Below are 16,542 nucleotides of genomic sequence, written 5' to 3' on the forward strand. Positions count from 1 at the left end.
GTGTTAGATTAAACCCTTCAGGTTTGGGTTGTGCCAAATATACTCTGAAAATGGCTTCTCACACTTCATTCTGCTGCTCTGACAGCCCCGACCAAACCCAACAAGAGCAGAGGTATGTTGAAATTTAAAAAAAGAGATAATGGTAAGAATTTTAAAATGTATTATTTATTATTAATCATGTTTATTACAGTAATACCTATCGGCCAGCCAAGAATGGGGACCCATTGTGCTAGGTGCTGTACAAACACACTGGCTGTGCTGCCTTGGGCATATATAGTCTCAGGGACTCATTTACCCCATCTGTAACATGGGGATAAGATGGAGTGGGGAGGCAGTGAAGAGGAATTAGAGTCTGTGCAGCACTTTGAAGTCGACAGGCACAACCCGCTGATGGATTTCCGGCCAGGCCAGTGGATAATACTTTCTGTCCTTGCAAAATGATAATCATAAGAATATAGGGCCTGATTCTCAGCTGCTGTTATAAAGCATGGCTTTGTTGAAAGCCCAGATGCACAAAGGTACTTGGGCACCTAAGCCCCAGTTTTGGCTGCGCTGCGATCCACAAAACTCCCACCAAACCCTAATCCAGACACCTACGTGTTCAGGATAAGAGCTCCCAAAGTGCCCATATTTCAGCCTCTGGCCTCACCTGCTGCTGTCTCCCTCTAGGCCTGTGGCTGCTTATCTGCAGCCTAAGCCCCACAGGGATCCATGAACCGGGTGATTCATGAACCAAAGGGATTCATGAACAACAGTTGTCTGGCTATGGCCTGTGAATAATCCAAGTCTTGCAAATGTATCTTACCATTTCACAAGCTGGTCAAAAATATTTCCAATTTTGATGGCACTTCAGAATGAATGGGGTTCATTTTCCCCGGTTTTTCAACAAGCTCTAATATTTATTTGCAGCCAGGAGCCAGACTCTGCTATGCAGCAGCTTCGCCCACCCGTCTTACCCTCTGCTGTTAGGCCGCTGTGGCAGCAGCCAGAGCTGCTGGAGCACTGGTCTCGTAGAGAGGATACCAGCCCCTCCAGCTCTTCCAGTCTGCTCAGCAGATCCTTGATGTCAGGGGCAGCTGCACAGCCACAAGCCCGGCGGGGGATGTTGATGCGGTGTGTGAAGACAATCTGGTTCCCCTCATTCACCGTGTGCTCCTGGTAGGTCTTGCTTGGCTCAACCTGGGGCTTCAGGTCTGTATCCTCATTAGCTGAGTCCAAGTCCACAGAGCAGAGGGAGCCCATGGGTACATTAATGTTGTAGACGTGGTTAAAGACCACAGACTGGTTATCCTCTGGCAAGGTCACGTTTAACCCGGTCTCCCGCTTCTGCCGGATAATTCTCTTGATGAGCCCACCGTTGACATGGTGGTGTAGCAAAGCTATGATGGCACAGGTCAAAACCTGCACGGGAAGCCCCATGGTGATATTCGGCTCCTTTGGGACACTGTTGGTTCCTCAATGCCGTTTTGCTTTCACAGTGCGGAGAAGAATTTGGAGAGCCAGCTCCAAACAAAATTCTATTTCTCTTCTCTTCCTGCTGTACTTTCCCCCTATAACAACAATGAAAGTTGCACAGAATGAGTCACCACTGCACCTCCCAATTAAAGATCCACAATACTGAAAGCAGGGAGGCCTGATAAAGAGTTCAGGGGCACCACGGCTGACATCAAGAGCCGGTCAGCTTCAAGTCACTGAGCTTGCATTTAAACACCACCACAATCCATCCCCTTCCATCCAAGACCCTGGTGCACTTGCAAATGAGTCCCCATTTTACAAGTGAACATACCGAGCCACAGAGAGTTTAAGTGATTTACAGGGCCAAGAACGGAAACCAAGACTGCTGACAAAAATTCTACCCACCGGTGCACACATGTAAATTCCATTGCTGACAATGGGCACTGTCCATGTGCACTCGAGGTAAGAATCCGGCCCCCTGAAAGAAGTATTGTGAGCAGTAAGTTTGGGGGCTATTACTGAAGGATACTCTGTTTTTATAAGGGTAAGAAGCAGAACTAATCAAAACACAAAAATCAAGATGATTTCCTTTAAAAACAAATGGAAATTCTACATTTTGATGTCATTCTAGTAAGAAACTAAGAATCCCTCCCTCCTCTCACCCAACAACCAAGTGGTCTCAGCCTAACAAGCATCAGGCCATTTGAGACCTAAATCATGTGTCATCCAGCACGTCACAGCCACTAAGCCCATTTCAACTGTTTCCCTTTATTTACAATTGACTTGGAGGGTAGCAAGGGGATCAATGTCAAGACTTAATGTGTTTCTTATATAGACCCCCGCAAAGGAATTGGTTTATGGCAGTGAAGTAAATGTGTTCTCAGACGAAGAGTCAAGCTTATGGACTTTGATATCTTCTTCACAGCCACACTGATTTACATCTGCTAAGGATCCAGGCCATCGTATATACTGGGAGAAACAGATATTAGTTCAAGTGTAGCAGGTATCTTGAACTGTGCTGAGCTACATCAATCTCTTGGAAGGGTAGGAGACCAGACAGGTGTGCGGGGGAATAACTGGGAGAAGAAAAGAAAAGAAAGAAAGAAAGAAAGAAAGAAAGAAAGAAAGAAAGAAAGAAACCCCTTTGATATACCTGAGCCCTTCAAGAGAAAGAGAAAGCTTCACATTGACACAGGTGCGAACAGGTCTTTTCAGCAACAGGTGACTCCTTTCACCAGGCACCATTTTCCAATGTCTGATCTTTCATCAGCTATCCTTAAAGTACCTACTTTTAGCCACAGCCACTTGGCTGGGCCAGAACAGCCCTTCCTGCATGTCATTCTTTTTTAATTAGGGAGGGGAAAAAAAAAGATGTTGAGGTGAATTTCAAGCGGGCTGAACTGGAGAGCAGATAAAAAAAAAAATAACCGCTCCCTTCCCCCCAGTCTTCGTCCATTCAGAATTAGCCCTTCTTCTCTCAGACCGACATACTCAAAGAGACTGCTAGGCAGGCTATGCAATCACTCCCTAATAAATACCTTAATTTTTGTGTTGCTTTCCACTCCCAGAAAAGTCTTGTTAAATGGATAGATCAGTTGTTGGCCCATGACTGGACGTGGCCTCTCTTTCTTTGTGTTGGTAATTCCCCAAACAGCAATAAAGACTCTGATACCCAAGGCTCTGATGGCAATAGATATCAGCTGGGTAACCAGCTTCCATGGCCCTTTGCCTCCCATGAAGTGTAGAGATCAATTTTGTTTCCCCATGCAATTCCGGTGGCTTTTACAACAGGAGGACAAGAATACCCCAGCCTCCTTTATCCAGGTCCATTTTCTGCATAGACAAAGCAGGGCTCCCAAAGAGTGAACTTTATATCTTTTTTATTAGGAAATAAATCAGAACCATAAAAGGTGCAACCACATCTTATTCTCTGTCTAGTAAACCATTCAGCTTTGAATCATTCTCCAGCACTTTCCCTGTTTGTTCAAAAGTGTTTGAACCCAGCTTCTGTGCTGGAAAAAGTCACCAGGTAAATAATAATAGAGGTGGTCCTGAGCCAGACACTCCCAATGGTTGGTGAAGTTCAGATCTAGATCTACATCTCAATTTGTGACCTAGGCCCATCTGTAAATGGGGCTCCGGGTCATGCAAGTATCCCTACTCAGGATAGTACTTAAAAACAGGCTTATTTCATACTTGTCCTTGAATTCCAGTGAAGTCAGGATTTACGTAGGTGCTTAAGGCCTTTTCTGACTTACACGGCAGTTTCCACTTGAGGATCTCAAAGTGTCTTACAAATGATGAAGCGGAGATCCCAGGTACGCTATGTATTTTACCCCGAGACCTCGATTGTCTCACAAGTTATCTGTTGGTGTTTAGAGTTTCTTGGGAGATGTCTATGTCAGATGTTAGCCATGTCTTGCTCAGTGTATAAGCAAAATTATTGTCCAAATTGACAACAAGATACTGACGGACAAACACCTAGCTACATTTAGGAACTGGCTGGTGAAAGGATCAACAACAGAGTGAAGGCTGGGATATAGAAAGGGGTCTTAGGCATGTTGATCTACCGTCTTTCCTGATATCTTCTGACTAACCTTCAGCTCGCTAGAATGAAGATGACATTATAGGGATATAATATGGACCTGTGTGTATTAGTTTGGAACACGCAGGGAGGCAAGTAGGTGGACATAAGTAACTGAGTTATTAAGCTTGCTGTGATTAGAGCTAAAATCCAGCCTTTAGTATAATTCCTCCCACAAGGCCTCAAACTAATATAACAGGCACCTAATCATAGCAAATAGCCCAGTTCCTTATGTTCCTCTACTTGCTCCCATGCATGTTCCAAACTAGTAAACAATACTCACCGGTCAATATTATACCCCTATAATGTCATCCTAATTCTCGTGAGTTTAAGGCTAGTCAGAAGACATCGGGAAAGTTAGGCATCCAGCTCCTAACAGATTTCAAAAGGTTTGAGCACCTAACTCTCTTAGGCCTCTTGCAAAATCCCAGCCTAAAGGGATATGGATGCAGCCCAATGCCCATTGACCTCAATGGGAGTTGAATATGGCTCTGTGACTGTATTAATTGTGTCTTTGGAATGTGGCTGGAAACTGAAAAACCTGTTTTCTTAGTGGGCCACTGTCACTCCACTGTAGAAGAGTCACAAGATCATATGCAGTTTTATTGTAGGTGCCTCAGACCGAATCAATTAAGCCTCCCAGCTGGAGGATGACTCTGGAAGACTTCATCCCTACTGACATCTTTTTGACATTCTTCAGGGGTGGTCTGGAAGAAGCACTCCACGCTGCCTGAGTCATGGTCGTTGTGCTTTGAAGCAGAGCGCAGGATTCCAGTGTATCTCGGCTGATTCAGATCAGGTGTTTCTTGTCTGATCTGACAAGGATCCGGCTTGGGGAGCCGAGTTCCCCACTTGGATCTGCGATCTTTCCTAATCTACCAGGCAATTTCCACACAGTACTTTATAAATTATCTATTTTTTGGCTGGAACAACAAAGGCAACACTCCTTCCTGCAACTCCCACCCTTCAAGCATGTTTACTCAACAGTTCTGGCCACTAGTGACCACCCAGGAACAGACATTTAAAAAGCGAAAGATGTAAGCCAAGCAACCTGCAGCATTTGCTCTTTGTTTTCCTCCCTCAATCCCCCTCTATGATGTTTCTTGTTGCTATGCAAGTCAGCATCCAAAAGTTACAGACATATAATCCAGTGTAGATATCTCCTAAATATTTCTCACTATAGACCTCAAGGGTTGAGATATTTTAATGTACGGCAGGTTATAAAGCTTGAAAGAGTTTGCAAAAGAGGGCCCAGATGCAACAGCCCTTATTCACCAAGTGCTCAATCCTGCCCTAATGCCAACAAAAAAACTCGACAATGATTAGGTACCTGATGGGTTGACCCCCACAGCCCATCATGCTGACTAATACTGTTTCATTGTTTCTTTATGCTCCCTCATCTGTCTTTCTGTCTCCACTTGCTGTCTCTGCTTGGGTATGTCTACTCGAGCTGCAGTCACACCTTGTGACTGCAGCGTAGCCATACCCTGAATCTTATGAGTACAGGTTAGCAATCAAGCCCTTGATCGGTGACCTTTAGCAGAACCATCTGTCATAAATATTCTAAATGTATTATTTTTGTCACTCGTTTCCTTAGCTCTAGACACAGTACATCTGAAAAAAACAACCACCAGGAATGCAGTTTGCATTTTTACATGTTTTTTATTAACAATAATAATTAGGCTTCTTAGTTAAAATGTAATGAAATAGGACAAACATTTTGTTTCTGATTGGGAAAATAATCCCATCTGGACTGCAGGGTTATTTTTTCTTTTCCCTTTCTTCCCATTCTTCACTAGTCCGTATACTTTGCTGCAGACTTCATCCAGCTAACATATAGCAGAATCATGAAAAATAGCCACCACAATACAAAATGCATTATAGGCATAATTCTCTTTTGTGGTCTACACTGTGGGCTAGACTAATGCCTAGTCTACACTTATTTTGCATACAGAAATCCCATTGATGTAATTTAGGATTTCTGCATGGAACAAATGTGATGTGTAAGGACCAGGATTTTGGCCTAAAGCAATTGGTGGGGGAGGGGAAAAGGGAAGAAAAATATACGGCATAGGAAATACAAGGCAGAATATTTTCTAACGAGACCATCTTCTTAGAGACGAGCTCTTTAGGGTTAGGTATGAATAAACCTGAGCCAGTATCTTAGCCTCTGGTTAGGTTGGATATACCAGTCTAGAGATCTTGGAATAGCTTGACAAACAGGCATTGGCTTATAGCACCCAGCCTGAGTCAAAGACTAATGTCAGATAAACACACACTGGGCCTGATTCTCCTCTGACACTATTTTCACAGTAGTATTACTCCACTGACTTCAGTGCTCAGTCCAGCCCATTGCTCGTAAAGCTGACAACATTGCTGAACTGATCAAAGCCATTCTCTTTACTTCATACTGAGTCAGATTTTCCTGGCCTGGGGTCAAATTTCCAAAAGCATTTAAGTGACTTCGAGACTAATTCTCATTTACTTAAATGCCTAAGCCGAAGGAGCTTTTGAAAATGTTACTCCTAACATCCATGACCGGCAACTAAGCCACCAGGATTGAGGGGGCAGGAGGAGTTAAAACAGAATCCTCTATTTCAGACCCTCTCTACTGGTAGGCTGAAGAGATCGCATAAAGATTTAACAAGAGAGTTGCCGTGGCAGTAGCGTTGTGCAGAAGATGGCAGAGAGTCACTGCGGACCATTTTGTTTTTCAAGGAAGCCATAAGATTAAGTGCGACAGTACCTGACCCAGAAGTTACACCAGCCTAAGCTATTGCCTCAACATCGCACTGTTAGAGCCTTGGACCTATGCTTTAGGAATTAAGTGAATTGCAGCCAGGCATTCAGAATACAGAGCAGAGGCCATGACCAGAGTCCTGGTTTTTAACTTAGGCGGAGGGAACGCTAAAGCAACTATTGACATGCAACTGGACCAGCTGACGCAATGAAGCACGGTAGAGGCAGCAGAGTTAGCCTCTGGTGGCGGATGAAGAAGCTTCCATCAGTTTCAAACTAACCCCTTTGGCTGACTCGGAATTACTATTGATAGGGTTCAGAAGAAAATACGCACACTTCCCATGAAAGAATGACTTGTTGACATTTGATGATTATGAGAAAAGAAATGGGGGAAATGCCTGAAGAAACACTCCATAAAATACTGATCGCCATCAATGAATAATAAATAATAATAATAATATATGATGGAAGGGAGATGGACTCTCCATAATACCAAGAAAAACAGCACTTTTCTTTTACATAGCAGCACCTTACCTCTGAGGATCTCAAAGCATTGTATTTTTTTGGTTGTTGAAAGCTGAATTTTTTTCACTTTTTTAAACATAGGAAACCTATGTTTTTAAGTGAAAATGGAAACAATATTTATGATGATTGCAGAACCCAGGAGTCCTGACTCCCAGTGGCTGCTAAGGAAACACAATCTATTAATATTTTCCAAAAAAGAAATTAGTTGGAAGCTACCAGGTTTGAAGAGAAATTTATGGTCTCACAGCTTATAATTCTAGAGAATCTTTTGGTTCATTCTGTAAATTCAGAAGGAGTGGCAGGACCGTCAGAGGATTTCTGGACACATGGCGATATAAGTATACCAAAAAGAACATTGTGTGGTTTTAATCAAGGCAGATTGCAGCGGGTGAGGAACTGTAGGAGGTAACAAATCCCTCTGCGGCGCCTGCACTGAAGAAGGCAAAACCTGAGACGATTTCTTCAGACACCTGCCACATGTCACAATAGGGAAATTAAATTCACAGATGTGCACACATATATTTAGACCCATGCTGACACTGTCACCATCCCGAGAGGATGGGAACAAATAGTGTCAACATATTTTATATTTCTGCATGTTTTGTTAAAATCTAGAGTGAAAACATTGGGCTAGATCGTCAGCTGGCATAGAGCTGGTTACACATATTCTGTGGCACCCCTTGGCATAGAAAGCATAAAATGGTGCACTTTGTACTCTGCTAACCGCTGACTCCATAGCAGCCCTCTGAGGGTTATCAGGACTCAGGGCTTCTCAAACGTGCACCAGGGGCTAATTTGGCCCCCAGTTACCCCAAGGATTGGGGTGCATAGAAATGGCCAGCTGTGAGCATTGGTGTCCCTGGTTTGTGGTGTCCTTGTCTCTCTGTCTCTTTCCACCAGACAGGCACAGAAGACTCATACTAGGAATTGCCCTGCTCTGGGATATTTTCCCTTTCGGGACTTGGGGAAATGGTAAAGCTCAGGCACTTTCTAATGTGGTGCGAGTGACCTCATTCCCAAGGATTAGCAACTGAAAAGTGGCTGCCAGGGTGGATTTTCACAAGGAAGAGCTTCAAAAGCCTCAACCCAACTAAAGGAAATCTGCTAATATCACGGCTGTGCCAGGGCCCTTGACCTTGCATCATCTTCTCGAGCACAGGTAGGCCAGGGAGTAGAGGGTATTGAAATGTTTTAAAGAATGTAAGATGCAGCCAGGCAACAAGTGAACAGTTCTGAACTAATCACGTCTCCTCATTGCTGCTGTACATTTAAGCCTAGAAAAATACTCTCTCTTTCCACCCGAGATGCCAAAAGGCCTAAGAACCTAGTGGGAAATCCTCAGTGAAAAGCAGACTAAATGAAATCACTCCAGGGAGCTGAAATGATCATTTGTAACAACAGTCCTTGACTACCTCTGTACTGCAGCCTCCCAAGAGTGTAAGAGGAGTACTACCAATGCAAAACCATTGCATCTTTTCCTTTGGCTGCCATCTGATTTGTTCTGAAGAGGAAGGTTTTTAAGAAGGATGATTCAAGCCACTTCAGAAAGTCTTAGTGAGTTATGGACCATAAGGATGTAGTGAAATTGTGTGCAGTCACATAGCTCAGCATCCAGCAGCTCCCAGTGTTCTCACTGGGAATCTCTGGCTGCTGAGTTATTTAGAATAGCCAGTAATTAGTCCTTCTACCCTATGGAAAACTCTTACACTATGTTGAATCTCCAGAGTCCAGAGAGGAAAAAGGGAAAGCAACAGTGTGTGTGTGAGAGAGAAATAGTGATTCCCACACTCAGAGAAGTTCTATCTATATATTGATCAGTCTGTGATGTTACACCCCATATTCTTCACAGAAATATGGTTATGATATGAATATGGCCTAACTAAGATATATTTTTACAACTGTGTGTGTATTTGGGGGAGGCACACCAGACAACGGGCCATCACAGCCTTGATGAGCCATTAGGAGGGAACGATAAGACTGCAAAGATACTAATCTCCCGCCTTCGTCAGAGGCATCCTGGGACATAGCTGTGACACTCCCAGGTGAGGTGGTCCTGTCACCTGATACAAAATACCACTTTGGACATTGCTGGTATTTTTCCTCTGTAGGGGAATGGGAATCAAACAAAGGATTCCCGCTTTAGGTAAATTCTTTTTTAAGGGCTGGGGAGGAAGTTGATAGGAACTCTCCTCCATTGCGTACCCAAGAAGCACTGCTGAAAGAACCTGAATGGACAAAGGAACTAACCTGAAGGGAAAGGCAGGTGAGTCTAGACTGAGACACGGATCAAGTCTGCAAGAAAAAATAACTGGAACTCTAAGCTACTGAAACTCTGCAACTTACCTAAAACAACATTTAGGGTAAGAAATTACTTCTTGAAACCAGTCTCTTTAAGATCTTAAGCTTAGTGTGTGTGTTTTGTTTTATTTACTCAGTAATCTGCTTTGTTCTGTTTGCTATCCCTTTTAAGAACTTAAAATCTGCCTTTTATAGTTAATAAATTTGATTTGTTCATTATTAAACTAGGTTTGTGCAATTTCTAACGGGGGGGGCAATAAGTTGTGCATATCTCTCTTCACATTGAGGGAAAGGGTAAATTTTTATTAGCTTGTGCTGTGAAAATCTTTCTATACAGCACAAGACAGTATTATTTTGGGTTTATTCCCCAAAAGGGGTGTGGCCGTGAGTGCTGGGTGAATCCTCTCACACAGAGCTGACTTCAGTCTGTGTCTGCAGCTGGGTATGGCCCTACCTGTGTGTGTGTGTGTGTGCTGCAAGAGGCCGGAGAGCCTAATTCAGCAAAACCAGGAGAGGGAATCCAGACTGGTGGAGCAGGAGGGGCTTAGTGAAACCCCAGTACATCAGGTGGCACCTTAAAGGGGGGCAACTTATCACAAGGTCCATCAATTCCTATTAGCCAGGATAGGCAGGGATGGTGTCGCTAGCCTCTGTTTGCCAGAAGCTGGGAATGGGCGACGGGATGGATCACTTGAGGATTACCTGTTCTGTTCATGCCCTCTGGGGCACCTGACATTGGTCACTGTTGGAAGACAGGATACTGGCTAGACGGACCTTTGGTCTGACCCACTATGGCCGTTCTTACGTTCTTAACCTATATTTAACCAAGGGTAGTTCTTTGTTCGCCATACAGCAACTGGACCACACAAAAAAGGTTTGGTTTTCCACTTCCTACAACCTGATGGGCCTAGTTCTTTAGATCAAGCAATACAGACGGATGCTTTGGAGCTAGACAGTTTGAGTTCTATCTCTGTGGTCATCATCATCAAGTAACTCTCTTAGGGTTGTCCATCACGCCCACCAAATACTCTAGACAGGTATTTGGTCCACTATTTGTAAATAAAAGAGAGAAACCTGATTGGAAATCCCAGATCCAAAGAATCCAAGATTGTGGATCCAGATTCAATGGCCCCCTTCCTTCTAATGGACAGGAAGCAAAAGGCCAGATCTGAAGGCCCTCAAAACGAAGCTCCAAATGTGTAGATTGAATCCATCTCTAGAAATTCAGTTTGCAGAAGGGTTCTTACTTTGAAGAGAAATCCATAAGGAATGAAAAGCGGGAGAGAACGCCCTCCAGTTTTCTGCTTATCAGAACACCACATCAGGCACTGTCACATTGAAATTCAGGCGGCAGCCAGTTGGAAGGAAATTATATTTTCTCAGTTTAGGCAAGGATGTCACATGCCATTATGTTATCAAGTATCATCTTGGATTAAGCCCCAAATCAGCCAACACTCTCTCAGATGTGGTGACCCATTTGTGGGATAATGAGTCAAAAAGCATTGCCGTATGAGGTGATTTTCATGAAGTGGCACACAGTGGATCCAGCTGCATCAGACAGGACGCAAGAAAAGCTTGGCCTCACATCTTCATGGTTACACAAGCTAAAAAGCAGGACATGCTAAGACCAAGAAACATAGCTCTGAGCTTGCCCTGGGCACTAACATGGGGCAGAAACACAGGGACATGAGGAAAGCAGTTGGGAAAAAAAGAAGAATGGATGAAAAATTCATTCACTTAACTAAAGCGATGGGGGGCTGAAACTGCAAGGCCCCCTGTGGGCCCTTAATTCCTGTTATTCCTAGAATATTTCAATGATGTCCAGAGACCCCATAGAAAAGACACTTCCCTGTTCCAAAGAGCTTGCAGTCACAACGGACAAGGAAAGTATTATTACTCCCATTTGAAAGATGGAGAACTGAGGCACACAGTTTGGACTCTGGGGGTGTGAACTGCCGCATGCACCAAAGAGCTGTGCTGTAACTCCTCAGCGTGGATGCTGCAGGTAAAAACTTAAAGGTCCTGAGTTTGCACTGACATAGTCCTCTACAAACAGAAGTATGAGTGTGAACTAGGGACCTCTAAAAGTTTGTGCCCACAGCATCCACATGGGGGAGTTAGAGCGCAGCACTTTGATGCACGCTGCAGTTCACACCCCTGTAGTAAGTACAAACTGCGGGGCAGTGTAGAAATGCCCTAAGTGAATTACCCAAGGCAATGCAAGTCTCTGACAAAGCTGGAAATAGACCCAGGTGTCTTCAGTCTTACTCCAGTACATTAAAACACAAGACCACCTTTTCTGTCTTGCAGCTGAGATCTCAGCCTCCTACAGGAGGCACTCAGAACCTCTCAGTATCAAGCCCAAGTTCTATGACCTCATTTTCATGTTCCTGCCTTTACAGCTTAAATAGCTCTTATTTGAAGGACAAATTGAGGCTTTTGTTTGATGTGGATAAATGTCTGCAATGAAGGGCTTTGGCTACGTCCTGCAGTCATCTGTTTCACATCTCGCTTTGGCACAGCTCTTACTGACCCAAATGGTCACATTTATAAAGGTCCTCCTTAACAACTCCCAGATCTTGTCCATTTTCCATGGACAGCATGGAAAATGATTTGCACCCTCAATTTGTGATTAATTTTTGTGCAGCAAAGGAGGTGTTTTATGTGCAAAATGCACGCACCGTAAACGTTGGTGGTGCAATTATGGAAACCCCATTCCTTCCAAAATGACTTTGAGGACCTCCTATGTGGGCAGTCTTTCTCAACGACCAGTCCCTGGGCTGGCACCGGTCCCTGAGATCTCTCTGACACAGTTTAGAAAGGCAGCAACCGTGTCCCTGGTATCAAAAATGTTGAGAAACTCTGTGCTAGTGCACTTCAGATAAACAAAGGAAGCTGTGGGAGGCTATAAATAGGCCCTGGTGTTTATGTTTATTGCTCCCAGGGTCTAGGGTGACCAGATGTCCCGATTTTATAGGGACAGTCCCAAATTTTGGGGTCTTTTTCTTATATAAGTTCCTATTACCCCCCACCCCCGTCCTGATTTTTCACACTTGCTGTCTGGTCACCCTACCAGGGTCCAAACCCAGCCTCCATATCAGAGAGTAGCAATATGATAGTAGTAAACAAACTCGTTTTGACCGATCAACTGCCTGGGATCTTGTTTTAAGTGCAGCTCAGCTGGACCTGAGGATTAAGCTCCTAAACTCTGGGCACCGGATAATATTTGTCCTTCCTTGCACTGGGCTGTACTTATGCTCCCAGCCCTCCACCACTGGATTCTATTCATCCCCCTCTCCTAAAGCAAAAGGCACAGAAGGCTTTAGGCACACAACTCTGGCTTTCTATGGGAGTTGGGCAGTTAGCTGCTCTTTCTGCAGCTGAAAATCTCCCCGCTATTTATCAGCTTGGGTTTTTACCCTTTATCTCATTTGGTAGCCACGGGCTTTGGAAACTCATTCCTATCACTTATGGCTGTTCTTGTTCTACCACTCACTTTTTTTCAAATAGTTCTTGGCCGTTTTCTTTCCCCTTGAGTAATTTCTTGTGATTTCAATAAGGGAATAGCTGTACAGTTTCTGCTTTACAGCTCCTACTGTGTATCATCCTGGAATTAAACCATCAAGATTAATATTCGCCTCCATCCCTCCCATCTTGGATGAAAAGCAGCATGCAGAGGAAATTTTGCCGAGGGTGTTTTGGAAGGAGTTTAAATTAATTGCTTTGTGTACAATTTTGAATTTAGAAGAGTCTTGTATTACAAAGGCATCAGCGTGACATTACCACGAAGGGAAAGAAAAAACTAAAGCCAACGACTGTATACCATGTGAAAGGAGCTATAGTAAATTCTGAGTGATAAAGCACACACGGATCCCCTTGAGAGACCAAATCTACTGTGGTACAATAGCAATTTCTAATGAAACTAGAATCTATTATTGCATTCTAAACCACTGGTTTCAGGAGGTTTGTATTCTCAACTATAGAAACTCATCCTTGGCTTACCCTTGTCATTCAAGATCCCAGATAGAGAACATATATTTCCAAATTAAACAGTTGGTTTGGCATTTTGTCAAATAGAGGCAGTTTGTGGATCAGACATGGGTTTTTTTCCAATATCAACAGCACAGAAATCATATTCAAATCTATAAAATATTAGATTTGATGAGCAATTACTTGCAACTTAAATAGAAAATAAAGCTAACTGGCCAAGATACAAGTTGGGAAAAAATGACAGTAGAAAATGTGCATTAAATAGATTTCATAAAGGCTTTTAGTGCATGCTTCTTTGGGATTCCATGATGCTGATGAGCATCTCAGGTAAATTCAGCCTGACACCTTAGCAGTCCATCAATTTCACTGAATTCAGAGGAAGGTTGGTTTTGGGGATAAAGCACTAACCTGGGACTCAGGAATTTTGGGTTACTTCCCAATTTCTGGCATAACCTTGGGCAAGTCAGTTAAGCTCCTTTGAAAATCCAAGCCTAAGGGAGTTAGGCACCCAAATCCCATTGAAAATGAATGAAAGTCGGTTGCCAAACTCCCTAGCACCCTTTGAAATGTTCAATCTTTGATATCTCCATGGCTCAGTTCCCGATCTGCACAAGACGAATGAAGCTGTTTGGTTCAGGGACTCTCTCTTACTGTATGTATGTACAGTGCCTAGCACAATCGGACCTTGATCTTAATTGAGGGGCCACTAGGTGCTACTGTAATACGAAGAAAACTAACAATGTGCCTTGGGGTGACTACAGATAGTGACAAAAGGGTTAATAATATTCAGGGTACACCACCTAAAGAGGTAGCTAATACAGAAGATAAGAACAGTGGTGCAGAGGGCAGATGAGATGTCTTTGGAAAATATACACTCTGATAGTTCTTTCAACACTGAAATTGACTACCACGGTGGTTACGACTGCTGGGTATAAGATACTCTTGTTAAAGCCTTGCCTATGTAATTATTTATAGAATAGGTTGAAATGCTTCCTTTGGAGCCATTCCAGAATCTGGACACTCTTGGAGGAAATTAAACAGATCTGTGTTTAACATTATTAAATTGAGATTAGTGTAGCGGTAGGGCTTCATGCTGCCATGTGGGAGATCTTGGTTTGAATACTGTTCTGAATCCACAGCAATGCCCCCAGTGCCAGAGTATTGGAGGAGCACAGATCCACTCCCCAAAGAGAGGGGGATGCTGAGTGGGGTTTCCTTCCCCTTTCCAACAACTCTGGCTGACTGAGGAGTAGCATTCTGCCAGCATGAGCACCAAAAAGAGCCCATATGGAGTCTGTAGCGGGCAGGATATTAATCCTTGCCTGTCCTTTGCAGCCTTAAGGATAGCAGGTGTGATGTGGTGTCCAGAGCACGAGAGAATCCAGATTGGATGTTGATAATCCATTGTCTGTGTGCGCGCCTATATATGAAAACTCCAAGAGCAGCAGCACTGTCTCCCCTTCGTAGTTCAAACCATCTGAACTATGACGGCTTTTGCTCTTTGACGTGGACTGCAGGATTCCGGCCCATCTGAATTCATCCATCAGGAATTTTCTCTGATCCCGAGAGGACCAAATTTGGGGAGATAAATTTCCTACTTAAATTTCAGGTCTTTCTTGCCCGCTCTTGCCCAGGTGAGCACAGAGCAGAAAGGATATGTGCAAGGAGACACTTGCTGGGCACACTCCCAATCCTTGTGATCAGGGAGCACAAGAAACGTTCCTGTCTTGTGCCTACAGCAGCCCTAGCTTTCTCGGAGCTGGGGAGAGGAGAGAGAGGGTGGAAACTATGGCCCCCAGCCCTTCTTTGCACCAGCCAGCAAATGCAGTGGAATGGATGTTTCACCCTTCCAAAGGATGTAGCTGGAGTCAATCAGACACAGATCCTCCTGGACCGGCAGCTGGGCAGTGTGACTCTGCAGTGCCCCCTGTGGAGGACTGTCATTTAAAGCTACACTTTGGCCCCTAAGGTTTTTGGAACTCCCCTTCCCCCTAAAAGAAATTCACAGGCATGCCTTGATTTGTTGTAACTTATCGTCAACTCTCACTCTTAGGGCTGATTCTGTGGGCCCTCACTTAGGCAACACTATCACTGAAATCAATAGGAAAGTTGACAGAGCAGGGACTTGCAGAGCAACAGCATGCATTAGGGGCCCAATGCAACATCCATCAAAGACCTCCTGGGCCTGATCAACTCAATGGGAAAGAGCTTTAGATGTATCCTTGAATCTCCAGCCTGCTCTTGGTTTGCATCAGACCCCTAAGGTTATTTAAACACAGTTGTTTTCCATATAAGGTTTATGTTAAGAAGCATCGGATGTGGCATTATGTAATAGTTATGTTTAGCCATCCGCATTGTGGTCCATTTCTAAACACAGAAATGAACAAGCTTCCAATAACTCCTCTCTGATGCCACTAGAATTAAAGACAATTAATTAAGCTCTGGATAAATAGAGATAATCCTTAACGGACGTGGCTCCATAATTCAGAATTAGCTCATGACTTTGTCTTTGATCTTGCATGTAATGCATTGCTAATGGTGTATAATTAGAGTGAAATAAATGATGTGTCTCAGTCTGTGTTACTTCATTAACAAGAGACGGCAGATCCATTGCTTTCCAGTGGTTCCCTGGGTTCCTTGCTATGCAGAGACCGGCTTACACCAAATATGCTTCCAGCTCGCAACACAGTGGGATACTGCCATGCCACTTCATTGTGCAGTCTCTGTCCAAGCCCTGAGGTATGTTCAATAACAGTAAAAGACCTTTGTCCCTATTCTTAATGACACACTTGTACAGTCAAGGCTCTATGAAGCCTTGCCGAGCCTAGGAGCCTGGTGCTCCGTACCTCTCTCACTCATGCCCAAGTGTCAAGCAACATCTGGATCCTCATACCCAAAGGCTGGGATTTGCAAAGCCCCTGGGCGATTCAAATACCCGGTTGGCATCCAAA

General features: G+C 43.9%; 1 protein-coding gene across 17 annotated transcripts in view; it reads right to left on the bottom strand.

The window, feature by feature from the left end:
• Window positions 1-16,542, bottom strand: part of TNC (tenascin C) — a 154,475-nt gene that overhangs the window by 56,041 nt on the left and 81,892 nt on the right. For all 17 annotated transcript variants that reach the window (XM_043530083.1, XM_043530084.1, XM_043530085.1 and 14 more), the window contains one exon: window positions 957-1,550. In XM_043530083.1, the coding sequence (XP_043386018.1) occupies window positions 957-1,419 (463 nt within the window). In that variant the 5' untranslated portion in view covers window positions 1,420-1,550. The remainder of the gene's footprint in view (window positions 1-956; window positions 1,551-16,542) is intronic.

This window comes from Chelonia mydas, chromosome 16, assembly GCF_015237465.2.
Source record: "Chelonia mydas isolate rCheMyd1 chromosome 16, rCheMyd1.pri.v2, whole genome shotgun sequence".
Lineage (NCBI taxonomy): Eukaryota > Metazoa > Chordata > Testudines > Cheloniidae > Chelonia > Chelonia mydas.